This window comes from Phyllobates terribilis, unplaced genomic scaffold (genome assembly GCF_046119375.1).
Source record: "Phyllobates terribilis strain yellow unplaced genomic scaffold, ASM4611937v1 Scaffold_10__3_contigs__length_209671492, whole genome shotgun sequence".
NCBI classification, from domain to species: domain Eukaryota; kingdom Metazoa; phylum Chordata; class Amphibia; order Anura; family Dendrobatidae; genus Phyllobates; species Phyllobates terribilis.
This window is the reverse complement of record NW_027362770.1, coordinates 161,135,393-161,159,903: the sequence shown is the minus strand read 5'-3', so window position 1 is coordinate 161,159,903 and position 24,511 is coordinate 161,135,393. Positions and strand designations below refer to the sequence as shown.

Below are 24,511 nucleotides of genomic sequence, written 5' to 3'. Positions count from 1 at the left end.
GTAATGTAATGTATGTACACACTGACTGCACCAGCAGAATTGTGAGTGCAGCTCTGGAGTGTGATACAGGTGACTCAGCTTTTTATATAGGGTAAGCGATGTTTTTCAAGCACGGTATCCTTACTAATTGTGTTTTACCTTCTTGCATTGTGTAATTAACCCTCGGACGTCTTCCTTTCAGACATTGATGAATGCAGCATGAATAATGGCAGCTGTGACTGGGGCTGTATAAACACCCTGGGAAGCTTCGAGTGCTCGTGTCCTCCCGGGAGGAAGCTGCATTGGAATAAGAGAGACTGTATTGGTGAGCTCATTGTCTTCACATCGGCCTCTCCTCCATTCTGTGTTCTGCGTCTTCTGGGGCCGTCATCTAAGGTAATTCACTTACAATGTATCTTAATCAGCTGCGTCTTATTGTTTTCTGTTTTTCCTAGAGACGGCAAAATGCGTCCCCAGCTACAAGCCGACCCAAAAAGCTCAGCTGATCTGCAGCAAATCCGCGGGGATCGATAACTGCTTCTTGTCCTGTCCGGCCAACACTCTCTTTGTACCAGGTTTGTAAGGTGTTTAATAAGAGGAGCAATGCTGACATAGTTCTGACCATTACCGCCTCTTGGGGCCAGTCATCTCTTAGTTTTACTGCTCTAACTGTAAAGAATCTTTTCCCATGTTTCATTTCCTCTACTTAAAAAAGGGGATGAATGTATGTGCTAGTTCTCTGTATTCACCATAACATTTGTTTAGTTGAAGCAACATAAATTTTCATTGTGATACTTTACATAGCTCCTATCAAATGTCATATTTTTGTTGGCCGCCTTCTCCGGCTTTCCTATATTTTATTTAAAGCTTAATCCCATATTTCAGATGTGGTATTACTGAGGTATTTCTATAGAAAAGCAGTGTTATCTTATAATCACAGGTTTCTATACGACATACAAAAATTGCACTTGCTTTAGCAGCTGCTGCTTGGCATTGAGTGCTTTGCCTTACTTACTTTGCATTCTATTACTGCAGCTTAGGTATGGTACTTTACATTAACCAACATTAAAGGGGTATTCTCATATTTGAAACGTATTCCTTATCAACGGGATAGGGGATTACTTCCTGATCGCTGGGGTTCCTACCTCTGGGACCCTCACCAATTGATAGAGGATAACTTCTAAGCTTGAAAATACCCTTTTTAAACTTGATCTGCCATTTTCTTACCACCTTATCAAGACAAATCCTCCCTTAAAGTGGTTGTCCACTGCTCTGACAACCCCCTCTAAATCTCCCCAGTAAAAAAAAATAACACCTATACTCCACTCCAGTGCTGGCGCTGTTCCAGCGGTGTAGGCACTGGCTTTCACATACATTCGAAAGAAATGAGAACGGCTGCTCTCTCATCTCCTAAAGACGAATCACATATATCCGGAGGAAATGTGAGTGAAGGCAAAGCAGATTGGCCTCAGTGATTGTGTAACATAACAATGTCATGGAATCCCTGGGAGAGCTAGTACTGACAACGCTGGAACAGCGCCAGCATCGGTGGTGAGTTTATTATTTTACTGGGGGTTGAGAAAGGGATGTCCAAGTAATGGACAACCCCTTTAAATTCCTTTTCTCCTCCGATTTAATCTTTGCTCGTTCTGACTGTAAGACAACTAACTTCAGCAGGAGCTCTCCCCCACAACACCGTCTGCAATACTCTCTTACAGATGACCCCTTCTTCTTGTCCAGATAGATAAAATAGCTTGTGCTTTCGGTACGAAAGACTTCGCTATGTGTAGTTGGGCGGATCAGACTACGGAAGGTTAGTTTGTAGTCTGTAACCATGGAAACACATAGATCTGTCTAGGAATTATATAGACAAAAGAAGCAGGATATTTCTTATTAAAACCTTTGTTAAAATGATTTTTATTGCTGCGGAGTAAAAAAAAAAAATGTTGGTGTGGATGAGTGAAGTACATCTATAATGTCCTGTGTCGTAGTGTCCTTATTATTACACTAATGGTATTCTCTGGTCCTAGAGTCTGAGAACAGTTATTCGCTGAGCTGCGGGCTGCCCGTACAGCAAAGCAAGGCGCTCCTGAAACGCAACTCAACCATACCCACCTGCTCAGGTAAGACCCCCAATAATGTAAGCATTTCATAGGATTCAGTGCTAATCTATAGCAATACAGAATATTTTTGGATTACTTTTTAGGTTACCTTTTTATTTCATTTATTAATATATTTTCAATCTTTTCTTCTGTTCTTCGCGTTTGGGTGAGATTTATTACTAGTTGGTAAAAATGTTGGCACTTGTTCTGAATGTATCAAAATAGATCAGAAAATTACATTGTTTATTCCGGGTATTTATGTTACTTATTTCATTTTTGTAACTTAGTGGTTTGTTTTTATCATAGTACCATGTATATATTGTACTGTACATATGTGTGAATGTATATATATATAAAAAAAAAATATATATATATATATATATCTGTATATACATATGTGTGTGTGTTTGTGTATGTGTATATATATATATATATATATATATATATATATATATATATATATATATATATATATAATCTCTCTATATAGATAGATAAATATCTCTTTTCGACAGCAGAAGGTGAGCTGTGACATCACCTAATGTGAATGGTGGATCCTGTGTTATCTACTGTATATAGAAGTGTTATCAGTCATTGCACAGGAGGAGGAGGTGAGCTGTGACATCACCTAATGTGAATGGTGGATCCTGTGTTATCTACTGTATATAGAAGTGTTATCAGTCATTGTACAGGAGGAGGAGGAGGTGAGCTGTGACATCACCTATTGTGTATGGTGGATCCTGTGTTATCTACTGTATATAGAGGTGTTATCAGTCATTGTACAGGAGGAGGAGGAGGTGAGCTGTGACATCACCTATTGTGAATGGTGGATCCTGTGTTATCTACTGTATATAGAGGTGTTATCAGTCATTGTACAGGAGGAGGAGGTGAGCTGTGACATCACTTATTGTGAATGGTGGATCCTGTGTTATCTATTGTATATAGAGGTGTTATCAGTCATTGTACAGGAGGAGGAGGTGAGCTGTGACATCACCTATTGTGAATGGTGGATCCTTTGTTATCTACTGTATATAGAGGTGTTATCAGTCATTGTGCAGGAGGAGGAGGAGGTGAGCTGTGACATCACCTATTGTGAATGGTGGATCCTGTGCTATCTACTGTATATAGAGGTGTTATCAGTCATTGTACAGGAGGAGGAGGTGAGCTGTGACATCACCTATTGTGAATGGTGGATCCTGTGTTATCTACTGTATATAGAGGTGTTATCAGTCATTGTACAGGAGGAGGAGGTGAGCTGTGACATCACCTATTGTGAATGGTGGATCCTGTGTTATCTACTGTATATAGAGGTGTTATCAGTCATTGTACAGGAGGAGGAGGTGAGCTGTGACATCACCTATTGTGAATGGTGTATCCTGTGTTATCTACTGTATATAGAAGTGTTATCAGTCATTGTACAGGAGGAAGAGGAGGTGAGCTGTGACATCACCTATTGTGTATGGTGGATCCTGTGTTATCTACTGTATATAGAGGTGTTATCAGTCATTGTACAGGAGGAGGAGGAGGTGAGCTGTGACATCACCTATTGTGAATGGTGGATCCTGTGTTATCTACTGTATATAGAGGTGTTATCAGTCATTGTACAGGAGGAGGAGGTGAGCTGTGACATCACTTATTGTGAATGGTGGATCCTGTGTTATCTATTGTATATAGAGGTGTTATCAGTCATTGTACAGGAGGAGGAGGTGAGCTGTGACATCACCTATTGTGAATGGTGGATCCTTTGTTATCTACTGTATATAGAGGTGTTATCAGTCATTGTGCAGGAGGAGGAGGAGGTGAGCTGTGACATCACCTATTGTGAATGGTGGATCCTGTGCTATCTACTGTATATAGAGGTGTTATCAGTCATTGTACAGGAGGAGGAGGTGAGCTGTGACATCACCTATTGTGAATGGTGGATCCTGTGTTATCTACTGTATATAGAGGTGTTATCAGTCATTGTACAGGAGGAGGAGGTGAGCTGTGACATCACCTATTGTGAATGGTGGATCCTGTGTTATCTACTGTATATAGAGGTGTTATCAGTCATTGTACAGGAGGAGGAGGTGAGCTGTGACATCACCTATTGTGAATGGTGTATCCTGTGTTATCTACTGTATATAGAAGTGTTATCAGTCATTGTACAGGAGGAAGAGGAGGTGAGCTGTGACATCACCTATTGTGAATGGTGGATCCTGTGTTATCTACTGTATATAGAGGTGTTATCAGTCATTGTCATATTGTCTGTAATGATAATGAAACTGCCAAAAAGTTTTCTGCACAAAACATGAAGTGTGATTCTATTTTTCTAGTAGAAAAAAATACATTTAATATAAAAAACCCTGTTGTAAACAATATACATTATATGACAAGTTCTCTTTAAAAAAAAAATCTGATGTATCTCACACTTAGTTGAAATGACTGACATTTCCCCACCTGCATCCAGATCCGATAGGACCGCTCATAGCCCAGAAAGCCCGCTTCAAAATTAAAGATGCCAAGTGTCACCTGCGTCCACGGGGCAAAGACAGAACAAGGGACTTTGCAAAGCAGTCGGGGATCGGTAAGTTCTGCATTTAGAGAATTATTGCAAAACAGCAGCCATTTTACCCATAGCAGGAATAATAATGCATTATTGTGACATGTTAGCCAAATCATCTGCAGGCTGCAATGCACATCACAACCACTGGGTGGCCACAAGTAGACATGTATAGCAGAAACGTTTCCCGACAGAGTATCACAAAAACATGGTTTTTTTTTTAAAAAAAAGAACTTACTAATCTTGGTACATGCTGAACCAAGAGCAAAGCTCTTAGCAATGCTGTTACTCATCATTTTACAGAGAACTGCCATGTGACATACGTGAACCTGAAGTGCGACTCTTCAAAGAAGAAAAGAAGAGGCCGCAAATCCCCATCCAAAGAAGTCTCTCATATCATTGCTGAATTTGAGCTGGAGGTGAAGAGGGACGAGGTTTCGGGTAAGCAATAAGTGCTGTAGTACTACAACTCTCATCATTGTCAGCTGTAAAGAGTAGATTTATTTAAGGGACACTGGACTTGGTCTCACCAGGTGGATACAAAACTCTTGTTATCTGGTATCTGCCATTTTAGGCTGGTATGAAACTGACTGTAGTGTTCTTTAGGCTGGGACCCGCATCTATCATTTATATGGATATGCTGTAAATGTACAAAATGGTACAACCCCTTTAAAGGGATGGTAAAGCTAGGTCGCTGCTATACAGTACAGACCAAAAGTTTGGACACACCTGCTCATTTAAAGATTTTTCTGTATTTTCATGACTATGAAAATTGTACATTCACACTGAAGGCATCAAAACTATGAATTAACACATGTGGAATCATATACTTAACAAAAAAGTGTGAAACAACTGAAAATATGTCTTATATTCTAGGTTCTTCAAAGTAGCCACCTTTTGCTTTGATGACTGCTTTGTCATCAAAGCAGTCATCAAATGAGAAGGTGTGTCCAAACTTTTGGTCTGTACTGTATGTGAAGCCACCAGAATATTGATATTTGTTTGTGTATAATAACTGGTATTCAAAAGTACCATTGCATCCAGCTGAAAAGGACTTGTGGGAGGAGCATTATGAGTAGAATCCTTTTGGCTGCTCTCAGCCAATCAGATTTCCTGAGGGCATTTACAGTGATGCTGATTGGCTAAGACTCCACACAGATGTCCTTCTCAGTTGGATGCCACCAGAATATATACATAGCTTCATATGGCAACGCTTGTTGTCAGACACATCCAAAATGCCAGACACCCAGACAACATAACATAAGTAATGCAACAATTTATATAGATTAATCGTTCTTAGACTCGTGTAATGCCGACTGCGTGAGGAAGAGGATGGAGCTGAAGCTTCAGGCTGCTATTAAAACGCTGAGAAAGTCCATCAACAAGCAGCAGTTTTACATCCAATTCTCCGGCGTGGAATATGAAGTGGCGCAGAAGCCAGCAAAGGGCAGCGAGAACCAGGAGGCGTGCGGTACGGGGCAGGTGCTGCAGGATGGAAAATGTGGTGTGTATGGATATAGATCATATTCAGGATGTGTATGTATGATGTCATATGTGAAAGACCTGTGATGTCATTTTTTACAGGGGGCGTTCCGATTGTATTTTCTTATGAAAAATATACGACTTCTATAACTATGAATAATTAATATATCATTATTTTATCAAGGCCCACCCTAGCCCCTACTGACACCCTATGCAGTCATACACTTTGTGCCCCACCACCTCTTTCTAGTTGTTCTTACATTAAACAGACAGGACCACCGCATATTTGACAACATTTAGAATTTCTTCTGTAGGAGAATCAGAACTAAATAAACATGGCCTTTTTTTTTTAGACCACTCCCCTTTCACATCCTGTTCCCACCCCTGAGGAACCTTTTTTTTGTATGACTTAGCATCAGGTGAAAGTTGTGGGAGCGACTCTTTCTGGGAGACTTCTGTGGTGTCCAGGAGAATTGCCAACTTTTACAGGAGACCCCTTTTGTACGGAAACCTCCTGGACATTCCGGGAGAGAAAGTGAAGACAACACTGTATAGTATTATCATAGTATATGCGCACCCTTTATTTTTGCAATCACCTGTGGTGCGGGCATATACTACAACTACTACAACCCTATGTAGTCATGCACTTTGTACCCCGCCGCCCCTTTCCAGTGCTTCTTCCATTAAACAGACAGGACCACTGCAAAATGACCAATCTTTCTTCTGTAGGAGAAGTGTGTCACACCACTAAATAGATATGGTCTTTTTTTCTCTAATAACCCCCCACGACAGCACACAGGAGGATGTAGCCCCACCCTAATTGGGCCAGGAAATACGAAGAGGTTTAAATAGCCCCTCCCACATCCTCCCGCCAGTGTTATTTCCTGTCCCCATCAGGGATGAAGAGGTCATCCCCGGTGTGCTGGGCCAGCGACAGGCACTGGGCGAAAGCTATTAGCCGGGCAGCGGAGGATCGAGTGCTTTACCTCTCCTCCTCACATGCGCTGCCCCGTCTCCTCTGGATTCGAGACCCCCTCCTCCAGTCCGCGCTCTCGGGCAAGGTCTACAGGATCTTCTGGCCGGAGGCCTCTTTGAGCTCTCCGGTCCATCTCCTCCTCCTCTCCCTCGCTGGATGCGCGGGCGATGCCGGTCTCCAGGATGTGGAGCATACGCCATGGCGCCAGAAGTGACGTCGGACGCTGGGCGCTGGATGATGACGTCCCTTCCGGCAGTTTTGAGTTGCACGGTGGACCGCAACAAACACTAAGGGGGAAAAGAGCGGTGAAGCCACCGGTGATCACATGTGTTCACCTGGACACCAGGGAAGGAGCCCTCTAACAGAGGGAGGTACTGGTCGTCGCCCATAAAGGAGCCCTGGACAGGAAAACATCTGCAGGTAGGACAAAACCATGTCTGTTGAAGCTTCTCGCTCTGCATCCGTAGAGCCCAGCGCCGGTCCGGTCCCAGTAATTATGGCACTGGTAGTCCATCTCCCAGATGCAGGTAATAGTGATTATAGCTCCCTTTCCCTTCTCCCCTCTCTTGTAGGGGGACAAGGAACCTGCATCTGGAGACAAAGCTAAACCGTCACGCATATGTCACATCTGTACAAAAAAGCTGTCGTCTTCCCATAGAAAGCCCCTATGCAAGGACTGTACGGAGAAGATTATCAGGCAGGAACAACCTTCATTAATGGAAGAAATAAAGGGGATTGTACGTCAAGGCATCAAATCCTCCTTAGCCTCAGTCACTTTCCCTACACCCTCACCTAGTCAGGATTCTACATCTACTCCCTCAGCAGCCAAAAAGAGGAAGATCAGCCCGCCAGAGGGAGGGGAGGAAGACTCTCAAGAGGAGATGTATATCTCAGAAGATCTTCCAGAGGAAGGTGAACTGAGCCCAACTCCTGATAACTCCCAGCGAGAGAGATATTACTTACCATACGATAGCTTGGAGGAACTCCTCATCACAGTAAGCAGAACTATGGAGGTCGAGGAAGAAAAAGTTCCCCAGACAGTACAGGATCAGATGTTTGGGGGGCTACGTTCCAGAAAAAAATGAGTGTTCCGTATGCACCAGAGTATTAGGGACTTAGTCTTAGAGGAGTGGGAATCTCCAGAAAAGAGGTTGAATACCCCTACACGGAGTTAAAGGATAGATTTCCTGTAGACAACGAGACTGCAGAATGCTGGTCTGAAGTCCCAAGAGTGGATATCCAGATTGCACGAGTGGAAAAGAAAACCACACTGCCCTTTGAAGATTCCTCTCAATTAAAAGACCCCTTGGAACGCAAAATGGAGGGACTACTCAGAAAATCCTGGGAGACCTTGGCAGCACTATTAAATACCAACGCAGTCTCTATGGGCGTAGCTTGATCAATTGCTCGTTGGCTAGATCAACTGGAGGAACACCTAGTCTCGGGCACCCCCAGAGAAGACATCTTAGTATCCCTACTGCTTCTACAGAGTTTTTAGCAGATGCTTCTGCGGAATCAGTGAGAGTGGTGGCAAGAGCATCTGGGTTATCAAACTCTGTAAGAAGGGCCTTATGGTTGAAATCCTGTTGCGGCGATGTGGGATCAAAAATGAATTTGTGTTCCATCCCCTTTAAAGGGAAATACATGTTCGGGCCAGCCCTAGATGATCTTCTAGAGAAGGCCTCCCGGAACCTAGAAATGTAAGGAAAAGGCCTTTTCGTCCCTCCCAGGAACAGACCCCTCAATATAGGGGTAAAGGGAAAACAGGACGATGGAGCTACCCAAAAGATAAAGGACACAAGAATCTTTCTCTCCCAAAATTAACGTCAGAACAGACCATGACGTCAGGACAGTCGGGGGCCGCATCTCGAATTTTCTCCCTCAGTGGAAAGAAATCTGCTCAGACCCATGGGTCCTGAGGGTAGTCGAGTTTGGAGTAAAAATAAATTTCTCCTCCTATCCTCCACAGAGCATAAAGTTAGCACAGCTCTCTTCTCAGAGTCGGCAGGCCACCCTGATATCCGGTCTTACAGACCTATTGTCCACAGGGGTGATATCCCTGGTTCCTAGAAGGGGAGATAGGCACAGGACGTTATTCCAGATTCTTCCTAATAAAAAAAGCACTCATACCGAGTGATAATCAATCTAAGACCACTGAATCAGTATATCCACTACCAACGATTCAAGATGGAATCCATCAGGTCAACGGTCCCCCTGATAGGACAGGACCATGTCATGGCCACAATCGATCTCCAAGATGCATATTACCACATCCCCATACATCCACTTCACAGGAGGTTTGTAAGATTCGCAGTGGCTCAAGGGAACAAATAGTCTACTGACGCGCCCCCAGGGCAATGGGGTACTCGGCAGCATGGCCTATGGATGCTGGTGGGGGGGTATGTCACAGTGGCTGGCCCGGTCCGTGGCCCAGGGCGGTCAACCAAAAAGGGGGATTGTAACTTGGATAGTAAAAATAAAATAAATAGTTTGTGACGCCACCTGTGGTACCTGGTAAGGTTTACCAGCGCTGCTGCAGTCCTCCAGGGGTGATGGGATGGCAGCTGAGGTGTTTCTGCTCCCCACAGGTGGAGCGGGCCCCCGTGGCAGTGTGGAGTTTGGTGGGTGGTGATGCTGGGACGTGTAGTGCAGGCGGATAGCGCAGCTGGAGTAACTGACAGAGACAGGGGATTCGCTTCAATACCTTTACTGGTGTGGATGTCAGGTACGGTCCAGGGTACTCGATAGGATGGGTGCACTTCAGGACTTCTCCCCAGTGAGCGGGTATAAGGCCTCCTGGTCCATATCTGCCTCTCTGTATGCTCCTGGCCAGCCTGCAACTGGGCCTAGCTTATGTGTCGTGCTGTTCCTTCACCTGTCGCTCGGTAGTAGGACCTTCTGCTGGCAACCACTATCCCTGGTAACGCTGGGGCCTTCGTGGTTCCTGGTCCTATGTGGGTCTAGCTTCAGGTCTGACAGGGACTTGTAGTCCTCCTGGAATGCCGGTGGATGCCGGTGGTCCCTACTGGGTATAAAGGGACCCTGTAGGCGCGGACCCGGTGTCCGGTTTGTATACTGGGATGAGCCTATGATGCTCTTCTGCCCCCTCAACTCCTCTCTCCTCTTGCCTTCGGCCACACTCGGGGCCCTCAGAACTCAGCAGCAGACGCGCTGCGTCTTCGCTGCTCTCAGTGTCAGCACGCTCTCAGACTCTCTCTCAGTCTGACTACTAACTAACTGAGCTGCCGGGCTCCACCCTCCATATATATATCCCTAATGGCCTCCCTCTGGTGGTGTGAAATGGAAGGGTGGAGGTGTTTGTATGTAATGAGGACCTCTTGTGTAGAAGTCCATCCATGCACCCTGGGTCCTGTGGTACCTGTTGTAGCAGGGTGCCACACTACTACCAGTTCAATGTTCTCCCATTTGGGATATCACCAGCCCCGCGAATATTTACAAAGGTCATGGCTGATATCCGGGGTCAGAAAATTTCAATAGTACCATACCTCGACGACCTGTTATTAAGCGGGCCCTCAGTACCAGTACTCCAAGAACATATACAGTTGACTACTCAGATCCTATCATCTCTGGGCTGGTTAGTGAACCACAAAAAATCTTATATGGTACCCTCCATCACAAAAAACATTTCTAGGAGTACTATTGGATTCCCACAGCCAGATGTAATTTCTGCCTAAACAAAAACAGGTCATGCTAAAAGCAAAGATCAATGTCCTAAGAAGCAGGAGATCAGTATCATTGAGAGATGCCATGTCTGTCCTCCAGTCTATGACATCCTGTATCCAGATGGTGGCCTGGGCTCAGGCACATACCCGAGCATTACAAACCCACATCCTTACGAATTGGGACGGATCTCCACAGTCTCTGAACAGGAAAATCCCTATACCACCACTGGTAAAGACCTCTCTATTCTGGTGGCTGAGAGTGAAAAATCAGAACAGAGGAGTACCATGGATCCAGAATCCGCTAGTAACCATAAAAGTGGATGCCAGCGGGAAGGGATGGGGAGCCATGGTCTACCAAGAGCTATTCCAGGGTATATGGATCAAAGAGGTGAACCAGCGCTCATCAAATTTCAGAGAATTAAAAGCCGTAGAGGAAGTCCTCAGAGCAGCAGAGCCTCTGGTCCAGAAAACTCACATACAGATATTTTCAGCCAATATCACCACAGTAGCCCACCTTCGTCATCAAGGGGGGCACAAGATACGAAAGCTTAAAAGCAATCTCTGCGAGAATATTTTCCTGGGCCGAAGAACATCTTCTATCCCTGTCGGCTCTTCATATCAAAGGTTCAGTCAATGTCCAGGCCGATTTCTTAAGCAGAGCAAAGATTCATCCAGGAGAGTGGAGCCTAAACCCAGACGTCTTCCAGATGTTAGTCGAGAGATTGGGCTATCCAGAGGTAGATCTCTTCACCGGACACCAGAACGTGAAAGTACCTCAATATTTCTCCCTGGATCCAAACGGCCCTTACTTGGGCGTGGACACATTTGCTCACCAATGGGAATTCAAACTAGCGTATGCCTTTCCCCCACTGCCTATCCTTTCAAAAACCTTACAAAAGATAAGGACCGAAGGGACCAGAGTAATCCTAGTGGCCCCTCTCTGGCCAAAAAGAAATTGGTTCGGAACGTTAACCAGTCTGAGTGTGGAGAGCCCTCTAATCCTTCCTCCCATCAAAGATCTCCTTCACCAGGGAACAATTCACCATTCGGATCCCGAGAGACTACACCTAGCTGCCTGGCTTCTGAATTCCTGATATTAAAAACAAAAGGCCTCTCAGAGGAAGTCATCAAAACTCTCCAGAAGAGCAGGAAACCTGTAACGAACACCATTTACCATAAGATCTGGAAAACCTTCTTAGGCTATGTGCCCATGAAGCATGAAATGCTCTGGATTTTTCCCGAGCATTTCTGCATCTCTATGGCAGAAAAAACGCATGCTGATTGTACATGCTGATTGTACATGCATTTTTCCTGCCAGGGACATGCGGATGTGAAGCGTTCTTCACATGCATTTCCACATACGGGTTGACAAGCGCTTTCCAAGCGATTTTAGCATCACTTGGAAAGTGCTTGACAACTTGGTCACACTATATAAATCCATGCAAACGGCATGGATTTATATAATGTGACCGTAAAAGAATGGTAAAAAATAAATATTATACTTACCTTCTGATGGCCCCCGGGGTCCTTGTCTTGGCTTGCCGGCAGCTCGCGGTAGACTAAAGGACCTGCCGACGTCAGCTGTCACGTTACCCGTCACATGACTAAATGACGTCACCGCAGGTCATTGAGTCTACCGCGAGTTGCCGGCAAGTCGAGACAAGGACACCGGGGGCCATCAGAAGGTAAGTATAATATTTATTTTTTATTTAATTCTTTTTTTTTTACAGGTACTATGGTACCCGGGTCTGGAGGAGAGTCTCCTCTTCTCCAGACCCAGGTACCATCCGCACATTGAAACACATGGAATCCGCATGTACAGATGCAGAGAGGTGGATTCCTTGCGTTCCAAAGCAAGTCAATGGCGGCGAAAGCGCAGCGCTTTCGCAAAATAGTTGGTAGTGCTGCGGATTTTTCCGCAATGATAATCCGCAGCGGAAATTTCCGCAGCATGTGCACAGCACATGCGGATTATCATTGGCGAACATGGCAGACCTTCTACCAAGCGTTTTTTAAGCGTTTCTGCGGTGGAATAGCTTTCTGAGAGGCTTCAGTGGTGTCCAGGAGAATTGCCAACTTTTACCGGAGTCGCCAACTTTTACAGAACACCCCTTTTGTTCGGAAACCTCCTAGACTTTCCGGGAGAAAGCGAAGACAACACTGTATAAAATTAACTTAGTATAGTGTAGAATTATCTCTGTAGGAGAATCAGAAGCGTGTCACACCACTAAATAAACATGGTCTTTTTTTTTTAGACCACTCCTCTTTCACATCCCGTTCCCACCCCTGAGGAACCTTTTTTTTTTATACGACTTGGCATCAGGTGACAGTTGTGGGAGCGACGCTTTCTGGGAGGCTTCTGTGGTGTGGTTGGAAGTCCCCAACTTTTACAGAACACCCCTTTTTGTTCGGAAACCTCCTGGACATTTCGGGAGAGAAAGCAAAGCCAACACTGTATAGAATTATCATAGTATACACAACATTTATTTTTTCAGTCACCTGTGGTGCTGGCACATACTACAATGGAGAGACCAATCACTGTGCCCTCTGTGTGCCGGGGACATACCAAGACCTGGAAGGCCAGCTGGCATGTGAACCTTGTCCCGGTAACGATGGCATGGGCATTCCCGGAGCCAGAAATCTGTCTGAATGTGGAGGTAAGTGACAGCAGGTACCACCACTGATGACACTGCCACATTTGGTCAATCTCATTTAGCATTCTTCTGCTTCTTTTTTAGGACAGTGTGCCCCAGGATACTACTCTGTTGACGGGTTCAAGCCGTGCAAGCCGTGCCCGATGGGCACTTATCAGCCAGATCCTGGTCGAACACTTTGCTTTCCATGTGGAGGAGGATTGATCACGAAGTATGAAAGCGCAGTGTCTTTCCAGGACTGTGAGACCAAAGGTGGGTGATGTAGTTGGCATTGAGGACACTATGCCACCCTGTCCCATCACCCTACCTGCTATATTGCCCCCCTGGCACTCTTGTTTATTGATCCTTTCTTTCTAGTTCACTGCTCTCCTGGACATTTCTACAATTCCACCACCCACAGATGTATCAGATGCCCGATCGGGACATATCAGCCAGAGTTTGGGCAGAATTTCTGTATAACCTGCCCGGGAAATACCAGCACCGACTTCGATGGCTCTACGAATGTGACGCATTGCAAAAGTAAGTTGCGTTGGATGCCAGGATGCTTCTCCCAGTCTCTGCTGTGTCCAACATACTGGATTCATCATGATTTTAAGACCCCCGGCCCCCCCAACATTGTACTAGACCTTACTGACCGGTTGCATAAAACTCATTATTTTTTCTTCCCAGACCAGCACTGTGGAGGGGAATTAGGAGATTACACAGGTTATATCGAGTCTCCCAACTACCCAGGAAATTATCCCGCCCATGTGGAGTGTATCTGGAACATCAACCCCCCTCCGAAAAGAAGAATATTGATCGTGGTCCCCGAAATCTTTCTACCAATTGAAGACGAGTGCGGGGACGTGTTAGTCATGAGAAAAAGCGGTGATTATTTATTACATTTGATATTTACCCTTGGACCATATGGAGACATAAAGTTGTTTGCTGGGACTCCATTATTGATTGCCTAATGTAATCCAATCGAGGGGGAGGGAGGGCCAGGAGTCGGACCGCCACTGTTCTGATCGGACGTATAGGGGGCATATTTTGTGCCTGAGGTATGTATAGGGGGCACATCTTGTATCTGAGGCATGTATAGGGGGCACATCTTGTATATGAGGCATGTATAGGGGGCACATCTTGTATCTGAGGCATGTATAGGGGGCACATCTTGTATCTAAGGCTTGTATAGGGGGCACATCTTGTATCTGATATATATAGGGGGCACATCTTGTATCTGAGCAATGTATAGGGGGAACATCTTGTATCTGAGCCAAGTATAGGGGGCACGTCTTGTATCTGAGGCATGTATAGAGGGCACGTCTTGTACCTGAGCCAAGTATAGGGGGTACGTCTTGTATCTGAGGCATGTATAGAGGGCACGTCTTGTACCTGAAGCATGTATAAGGGGTACGTCTTGTATCTGAGCAATGTATAGGGGGCACATCTTGTATCTGAGCCAAGTATAGGGGGCACGTCTTGTATCTGAGGCATGCATAGAGGGCACGTCTTGTACCTGAGCAAAGTATAGGGGGCACGTCTTGTATCTGAGGCATGTATAGTAGGCACGTCTTGTATCTGAGGCATGTATAGGGGGCACATCTTGTATCTGAGCAATGTATAGGGGTACATCTTGTATCTGAGCAATGTATAGGGGGCACATCTTGTGTCGCAGCAATATATAGGGGGAGCATCTTGTATCTGAGCAATGTATAGGGGCACATATTGTATCTGAGCCATGTATAGGGGCACATCTTGTATTTGAGGCATGTATAGGGGCCACATCTTGTATTTGAGCAATATGTAGGGGCCACATCTTGTATCTGATATATATATAGGGGTAAATATTGTATCTGAGGCATGTATAGGGGGCACATCTTGTATCTGAGGCATGTATAGGGGGCACATCTTGTATCTGAGGCATGTATAGGGGCATATCTTGTATCTGAGGCATGTATAGGGGCACATCTTGTATCTGAGGCATGTATAGGGGCACATCTTGTATCTGAGGCATGTATAGGGGGCACATCTTGTATCTGAGCAATGTATAGGGGCACATCTTGTATCTGAGGCATGTATAGGGGCACATCTTGTTTCTAAGCAATGTATAGGCGCACATCTTGTATCTGAGGCATGTATAGGGGCACATCTTGTTTCTAAGCAATGTATAGGGGCACATATTGTATCTGAGCCATGTATAGGGGCACATCTTGTATTTGAGGCATGTATAGGGGCCACATCTTGTATTTGAGCAATATGTAGGGGCCACATCTTGTATCTGATATATATATAGGGGTAAATATTGTATCTGAGGCATGTATAGGGGGCACGTCTTGTATCTGAGGCATGTATAGGGGGCACATCTTGTATCTGAGGCATGTATAGGGGGCACATCTTGTATCTGAGGCATGTATAGAGACACATCTTGTATCTGAGGCATGTATAGGGGGCACATCTTGTATCTTTGGCATGTATAGGGGCACATCTTGTTTCTAAGCAATGTATAGGGGGCACATCTTGTATGTGAGGCATGTATAGGGGGCACATCTTGTATCTGAGGCATGTATAGGGGGCACATCTTGTATCTGAGGCATGTATAGAGACACATCTTGTATCTGAGGCATGTATAGAGACACATCTTGTATCTGAGGCATGTATAGGGGGCACATCTTGTATGTGAGGCATGTATAGGGGGCACATCTTGTATCTGAGGCATGTATAGGGGGCACATCTTGTATCTGAGGCATGTATAGAGACACATCTTGTATCTGAGGCATGTATAGGGGGCACATCTTGTATCTTTGGCATGTATAGGGGGCACATCTTGTATGTGAGGCATGTATAGGGGGCACATCTTGTATCTGAGGCATGTATTAGGGGCACATCTTGTATCTGAGGCATGTATAGGGGGCACGTCTTGTATCTGAGGCATGTATTAGGGGCACATCTTGTATCTGAGGCATGTATAGGGGCACATCTTGTATCTGAGGCATGTATAGGGGGCACATCTTGTATCTGAGGCATGTATAGGGGGCACATCTTGTATCTGAAATGAGTAAAGGACTTGCTTTCTAGTTTTAGTTTACAATAAGAAATGAATCGAGAGAAAACTTGTCGCCATACATGAGTTTTCTGCTCACGGCCTCTAGGTGGCGCTCTGTGCACTGGCAATGATTACTATCAGTCATTACCGTCCCGCCGAACACAAGCTCACTGCTGATATTAGACAGAAACGAGTCCTCTATTTTCTTTTCCAGCTTCTCCATCCTCCATCACCACCTACGAGACCTGCCAGACGTACGAGCGACCCATAGCCTTCACATCGCGGTCTCGCAAGCTGTGGATCCAGTTCAAGTCAAATGAAGGGAACAGCGGGAAAGGATTTCAAGTGCCTTATGTCACATATGACGGTACGACCTGTGTACTGGTGTCACGAATAGAAACTGGGTCTGCATTTTAGTGATTTATTGGGGGTGTGGGCAGTCGGACCCCCATTATTTATAACTCGGCTTGGTTCATCTCATGCCAACATCCCAGTGATCGGATCCTCAGCGATTAGTAAGTTACCTCCTATCCTATAGCTTTCTGTCTAGGTGAAACCCCTTTAAGACGCACTCCGGTGCCGAGAGCCCAGTGTTCCTGATATAAAAGCAATCGCAGTCTGACGATTTAGATCCCCCCGGGGGTAGAGAAGTGAATGTGGAACTTGGCATCATAAATGTCCCCATTACTGATGGATGGTCCCAATTTTCGGATCCAATCCAAATGATAAACTGCATCTAATTACTGTTGTTCCATCTGCTTTTAATTTCACAGAGGATTACCAACAATTAATAGAAGATATTGTCCGTGATGGAAGATTATACGCTTCAGAAAATCATCAAGAAATTTTAAAAGTACGTAATCAGAAATAAAAAAAATAAAAAAATTGTGTTGCAAGGGGTAGAGCTCTTACCCACTGAGTCAGCGAGCAAGGTTTACCATAACAAAGCTTTTCCACCACTATTCCTAATCCCTACCCTCCTACCCTTGTTCTAAATTTAAAATACCATTTCCCAATTTCTGCTCCGGTCACTTTTCTTCCCCAATCCTGAATATTTAGACTTCTCGTGACGTCTTGATCTTATCTTCCGAGACTCAGCAATGGTCAGGATCAAGTATAAGATTAGTCTTTGAAGGAGACTGATCAAATCAACTTTACTGCTCATGCTCCATTCTACTGCGCATCATGCCTAGAGGAGGCGTGGTCTGGAGGAGGCGTGATCTGGCTGGAGAGCGAATCAGCAGCTCTGATGGGCGGAGCTATCTCTAGAGAGAGGCTTGATGGAACTGTTTACCACATGTAAACAGATGACCCCGCGGTAGCAGTGCCAGAATTGATGAAAGGTGGCGCAGAAGTACAAAAAAATTATTTGGGGGACATCTTAAGAACAGAGAGACCCTTTTTTTCCGGTGGTGAAAAGTCTCCTGTTTTCAAGGTGGTTCAGGTTACACCCCCTAAAAATGGTCTTTGTGCAATCCCAAACCCCCCCCCCCCCCCCTTTGATGATGATACCTCCCCACCCATACCCGGATAAGTGATTTTCTGTCTTTGACTCTCTGTTTCCTCAGGACAAGAAGTTGATCAAGGCTCTCTTCGACGTCTTGGCGCATCCCCAAAATTATTTCAAGTACACAGCACAGGAATCTAAGGAAATGTTTCCAAGATCTTTCATTAAACTACTCCGCTCAAAAGTTTCCAGATTTTTACGGCCTTACAAATAACTTTATTTTTATTTTATTTTTATTTTATTCATTTGGTTTTAATCCATATTCTTCTTTGCAGTAGTCACTGCTCCACATAAAAGACTTATTTTGTCGTCTTCGTTTTCCCATTCATTCGAAAGATTTTAAAAAAAGAAAAAACACAAAAAAAAGGGCTTTTTTGACAAATGATTTTATGGACGCCGCTCTTTTTCTAGCTTTCTGATGTAGCCAGGGAGGAAGGTACAAAAATCCTCCAGACTCAATTCTCATACCACAAACTTGCATCCTGAACCTCGATCCCTGAAGCTGCAATATCACGTTCTTCTCAAAAAAGTAGACAAGCTGCTGTGTACAGTGATACGAAACCTTTCCGTAGACAATCTGGGATTGTCCCTGAAGTCGGGTGGCTCAGTGAGCAAGTGCAATCCTTTGTCTAGAACTGTGAGCTCTTTATCACAGCATTTTTTTTTCCCTTTACTTTTTGGGGGAATTTTTGGGATCATGTTTTTGAATATGGTGGGCATCAATAGTCTACGAGACCTGATTTGTCCTCACTTACCGCCCTCTTCCTTTACATACAATAAGCATCAGTACCCTTGGACGCAGCCATTTAAAAGTTTTTGCCCGCCCCCAATTGCACTGAGTCAATATATTCTCCCCACAACTCGCGTACAGTGACTGCTCCGATACACATGGAGCGTATCTATTTCGACCTGACATGGAAGGTTCTTGGATGGCAAAGTGGTACCTCATGGACTTCATCAGGGGTCTTCACAAAGTGGCACCTCATGGACTTCATCAGGGGTCTTCACAAAGTGGCACCTCATGGACTTCATCAGGAGTCTTCACAAAGTGGCACCTCATGGACTTCATCAGGGGTCTTCACAAAGTGGCACCTCATGGACTTCATCAGGGGTCTTCAGAAAGTGGCACCTCATGGACTTCATCAGGGGTCTTCACAAAGTGGCACCTCATGGACTTCATCAGGGGTCTTCACAAAGTGGCACCTCATGGACTTCATCAGGGGTCTTCTCAAAGTGGCACCTCATGGACTTCATCAGGAGTCTTCACAAAGTGGCACCTCATGGACTTCATCAGGGGTCTTCACAAAGTGGCACCTCATGGACTTCATCAGGGGTCTTCACAAAGTGGCACCTCATGGACTTCATCAGGAGTCTTCACAAAGTGGCACCTCATGGACTTCATCAGGAGTCTTCACAAAGTGGCACCTCATGGACTTCATCAGGAGTCTTCACAAAGTGGCACCTCATGGACTTCATCAGGAGTCTTCACAAAGTTTCACCTCATGGACTTCATCAGGGGTCTTCACAGAGTTCGGATTATGCTTACATCATCTCTGTGTTGGCTTCAGAACTTTCTTTGTTTTTTTTCTCACTTCAAGTCACAAGAAGTTGGCGCATTCTTGTTTCTCCAGTTGGTTTAAGAAACTACCTGCAAACGAGTATTATGGCGAGAGAGCGAAGTGTGTAGTATAATTAATATTTTAAATTGCACTTGAATTTTGTATGTAATGTTAGGGGAAGGGGGGAGAGAAATTTTTGTTTTTTTATTTTGTTTTTGTATTTTTTTACTCCTTTTTTTTCCGCTCGTATGATTCTAATCTAAAACCAAAAATATAATGGCTGTATAGTGTTTTTTTTCATACAGCCTTTGATCAGTCCTTGGTCGGGTAGACTGTGGCACTCTAAATTTCCTTGGGTCATGGCCTGCCTACTTTCTCTCAATGTGAGAGATTTTGTTTCACCATTGCCGAATTGAGGATAACATAGAGATTCCAAAAATGTGGCCCCACTGGAATTACTGAAGTTACAGCCCCAGACAAACGTGGGTGAATGTGATGACTGATTAGTAGATGTCGATGTACTGGTAGGACATGGTCTTCTAGTTTACCATCATTTTTGGTGGTAAAATTTGCTATAATGAGATTAATTTATTTTACAATAAAGCTTTATATTGCAGTTCTGTATCATAACTACTTTTTATAAGGTACTAGATTGAATATCTTAGGGCAGAAACCTTTCAAAACCTTCTCACCATACTTGGAGAACTACAGCTTCCCTGATGCAACACGACCACCATTTATAGTTCTGAAGGGCAGAAAATACCTTACGAGCCCATCACAATGGCAGCTTGTAAACTTGAAGATCCAGAAACTTCTTGGTAAAGTTGACTGAAGGCAAAGAGGCACAGCCCTGGTTGTCACCTTCCTTGGAACCTCAAGGATAACTTATCCTGATATATATATCTAAGTAATTTGACAAGATGTGCACATACCCTTCATTGTCCATCTCCACTGCACACCCATGGACTCTCTGTTCCATAATTGGCTCATTACTGTTTTTATGGTTTCCTTTAGTATATTCTTCAAATTGTGGTAATTTAAGTTTCCTAGCAGCCCTTTGATTCATGTCTGGGTGACCATGATTTCTGTAAATGTGTGTACAAAGTTCTATATGCTATACTATTGATTGCCTTTCCATAATACACAAGTGTGTGTGGGTCAAGGTCTTGGCTATAGGTCTTGTTTGAATGTCAAGGTCTTGTTTGAATGTCAAGGTCTTGGTTGTGAATCAAGGTTTTGGTTGAAGGTCAAGGTTTTGGTTGTAGGTTTGGTCTTGGTAGAGGACTTGATGAAGACCAAGGGCTTGTAGATTAAGGTCTTTTGTGTAGGCCAAGGTCATTGATGCAGGTCAAGATGTTGGTGTTAGTCATTGTCTTGGTTGTAGGTCAGTGTCATGGTGGAGGACTTGGTGGAAGTCATGGCCTTGGTGGTGCTCAATGTCTTGGTGTAGGTCGAATTCTTGTATAGGTCAACATCTTGGTGGAGGAATTGGAGGAGGTCATGGGCTTGTAGGTCAAGGTCTTTGATGCAGGTTAATGTCTTGGTTGTAGGTCAATGTATTGGTTGTAGGTCAGCATCATGGTTGTAGGTCAACGTCTTAGTGGAGATCAAGGGCTTATAGGTCAAGGTCTTTTATGCAGGTCAAGGCCTTTGGTGTTGGTCTTGGTTTGTTGTATGTCATGGTCTTTGGTGTGGGGCGAGATCCTGGTGTAGGTCATGCTCTTGGCGAAGGTTTATCCCACTTTGCAGCTGGGACTTAATAACATTGTACAAGAATTCTTGCAACTTTAGGAATACAATAAAAGAGGAACGTTGATGTACAAGAAAGATTGAAAATCATAAGATTCATTCACTTTATAGAAAGTTAAGAGCGGAAATGTCTGACTGACCTTGTCTTACTAAAGCAAAATCAGTCATTTGTCAGGAGCTGGCAAGCAAAATGTGTGCATGCGCAGAAATGGTCAAGTGATCACAGGAAGTTGCATCTGCTGTACAACAAACTGACTCTCCTTGCTACACAGGCTTGTTTTAGATCCTTCACGCTTGGGCAAGAAACTTTCAAGTAAAATCAGATGGGTGAATTAAATTTAGGAAGAACAAGCTGTCTAAGAGGTTTGGTTGGAGAAGGCGTGGTAAATAAAGACTTTATAAAGGGGGCTTCTAGGAATACGCACTGATGACCTTTCTCTTGGCTAAAGGTACCCATACACATAAAAGTTGGCTAAACTTGCCAATTGCAGCTGTACTGGCCAACTGTGTATGGGCTGACTTTCCCCTTAAGATGTTGATGAGGGAAAGTCTCAACATTCCCGAAGCTTTTGTTTTCAGGACCAAAAACCCAATGTCAGAGGTGTCTTAACCCTCTGCCAATTGAGAGCACATCAGCCAAGCGGGAGTCGGGAGAAATAGCTGGCGCATGAATGAACGTTTCTCTGATGGCTATTGAACCATAGATGACAACTGTCCCAAATTTACTGGGACTGTTCCAATTTTTTGGAAACAATCCCAACAAATTTGTATAGTCCTTGGCCAAAAAAAGTAGGGTTTACACAAGTGCGTGATTCTGATTGGGGTCGGGCGAGACCTTGGGTAATCAGTGGAGGCCTGACCCTTTTAGACTCCCAACAATCGGCAGAGCAAGGGAGCCACAGGTCTCATGGAGCATCATGACCACTTCAGTCGGTGTCCTGAGGGTCAGTCCCAACTAAACACAGATTGATGGCTTGTTCTAAGCTAAGGATAGGCCATGGATGAGTAAGCCTGGGACACTCTTTGATGTCTATGGATATGCAATTGGCGAGAAGCTCATGGCAAACGACAAAATGCTCTAAGCTAATGACTGCAAAAAATAAACCTAAAATCGAAAATTTAATCGTAACCCTTGGAGCACTTGAAACCAGCATGGGACTGGGGTAGATGTAGTGTAGATGGTGTTAATCTGAACAGGACTTTGTCTGGGACTGGTAACCATTATACCGGATCGGCACAATCTGGCACATGAGGTTTTTTTTTCTGTTTTTCTTTTCTCTGAATATTTCTACTTTTGTTTCTATTCATTGTCATCTCATTGTTTTTTGGGTTTTTTTGCCTCTATTTTCCTCAACATGAAATAACCTCCCCCCCCCCCCCTCAAAAAAAATAAAAATAAAAAATGTACAGGAAATTATTAAAAAAAAAACAACCCTTTCCTTTGATGCCTGAGTATACAGTTACAATGTAGTGTGTATTTTATTTATTCTGCCTTTAGCTTAGTGTTTTATTGGTGGATTCACTTTTATGAAAAAAAAAAAAAAGCAAAGATGTTTTTATTTTAAAAAGATTTAAATGCAGATATTAACGGAATCTTCACCCCGTACATGGCAGCCATTTTGTGGGTGGGGCTTAAAAAAAAAAAAAAACACTCGTGGTCTCCGGAACTTTTTTTTTTACTAAATTGGGCAAACTCATGACCCTAATCGCTTAAAGGACTTGACAATTTTTGCAACGTTTCTTTTTCGATCCACTGCATCTAAAATAAGAATTAAAGGAACTTGATTATAGTCTGGATTTTAAAAAAAATTACCTTTTACCGTTTTGCGTATACAGCTCTTATGCAAAGTTATGTATCTTTATGGTTACAAACAAAACCCTATGTTTAGTCTTCTCCTGCAACATGTTAAAGGGGTTGCTGCGGATTATATAAGTTTTTTTTTTTTTTTCAAAAACAGCGCCACTACTGCCTAGAGGTTATTTATGGTATTGCAGCTTCACTTAAAGGGGTTGCATAAAGTCTGGAAATTATTCCCTATTCATAAGAAGGGTGATAACTTCTTGATTGCTGGGGGGGTTTGACTTTTAGGAAGCCCACCAATCTTGAGAAAAGTGTTTCAAAGAACCTCTCGAAAGTTGAGCATACGCACATTAGCTCCATTTATGCTCTTTGTAACTGCGGAAGATTGTCCATTCTCCATATCGGTTGGGATCCCAACGGTCGGACCTCCTAAAACTGGAAAGTTAGGGGATAACTTTCCAACTTTGAACAACCCCTTTAAGTCCCAGGGTTAAGCTCAGACACTTACACACACCCCAAATGAAAATGGCAGCCCCCCCAGTGGCTAAAGTAAAAATGAATAAATAAAAAACGTATAAAAGTTGTACACTTTATTTTGTATGAAAAAGAATTGATTATATAATCAATAATTATTAATACAAAATTAAAAATCGCGGCACAAAATTAAGGGAAGAGACCAACATCCATTAAATTCTACATCTCCACATTAACGGGGGGGGGCTGCCCATCATTTCATTTTTAACCTAATAAAATCCCATAAAAATGAAACTCTAAAATGTAAAATTTCTTTAAATTAATCGAATCTGTTAATTTGAAAAAAAAAAATAAAATGAATGAAAAATAAAAAGAATAAAAAAATTAAATTCAAATTTAAATAATAAAAAAAAAAAGTATTTTGCCGTTTTTTTTTTTTTGTAAAAGTGAATTCACCGATCCAGAACTGTCTTGTAATATACATCCATAAAGTGTACATATGTTGTCTTAGTTGTAATATTTAAACCTTTGATATCCCTGGAAAAGAAAAAAAAGGTCAAATATATATGTAAAACATCCCACTTCTTGCTTACGGCTTATAACTAAAACTCTGTATTATACTCGTAGACAAAACGCCAGTCTCGTTGTACCATAAACAAGTTTGCATCTAAATTGCCAAGAATGTAATAAAAAAATAATGACTTTAATTTTACAGACAGTTCCCCGTGTTCTGAGGTTTTGTACGTGGAGCGTGTGCGGAGAATGGCGATGTTAGAAGTCATGTGAACGTAGGTGGAATTTAAAGGCGTCATCCGTGGGTGTGAACAGGACTCCATCACGATGGGTTTTCAGACTTTTGACTATTAAAGCACAACTAAAGTTTCCATTTTAGGTTGTGCAATCTCTTTCCAGGGGATGTCCATGATTAAAAAAAAAAACATGGCTCCTTTTTTTTTCCCCCAAAATCTGTGCCACTCC

The 24,511-nt window shown here is 43.6% G+C and overlaps 1 protein-coding gene across 8 annotated transcripts in view; it reads left to right on the top strand.

Annotated features, from left to right (window-relative positions):
• The window catches only part of SCUBE1 (signal peptide, CUB domain and EGF like domain containing 1), a 266,638-nt gene extending 242,393 nt beyond the window's left edge, over positions 1-24,245 (top strand). For 7 of the 8 annotated variants that reach the window (XM_073650018.1, XM_073650020.1, XM_073650015.1 and 4 more), the window contains 13 exons: positions 182-304; positions 435-554; positions 2,010-2,102; positions 4,531-4,647; positions 4,927-5,064; positions 5,924-6,127; positions 13,260-13,421; positions 13,503-13,670; positions 13,776-13,937; positions 14,088-14,285; positions 16,658-16,810; positions 17,217-17,296; positions 18,012-24,245. In XM_073650018.1, the coding sequence (XP_073506119.1) occupies positions 182-304; positions 435-554; positions 2,010-2,102; positions 4,531-4,647; positions 4,927-5,064; positions 5,924-6,127; positions 13,260-13,421; positions 13,503-13,670; positions 13,776-13,937; positions 14,088-14,285; positions 16,658-16,810; positions 17,217-17,296; positions 18,012-18,164 (1,871 nt within the window). In that variant the 3' untranslated portion in view covers positions 18,165-24,245. The remainder of the gene's footprint in view (positions 1-181; positions 305-434; positions 555-2,009; positions 2,103-4,530; positions 4,648-4,926; positions 5,065-5,923; positions 6,128-13,259; positions 13,422-13,502; positions 13,671-13,775; positions 13,938-14,087; positions 14,286-16,657; positions 16,811-17,216; positions 17,297-18,011) is intronic. The other variant, XM_073650016.1, reaches the window with a different exon arrangement.
• Positions 24,246-24,511: the final 266 nt, after the last annotated feature.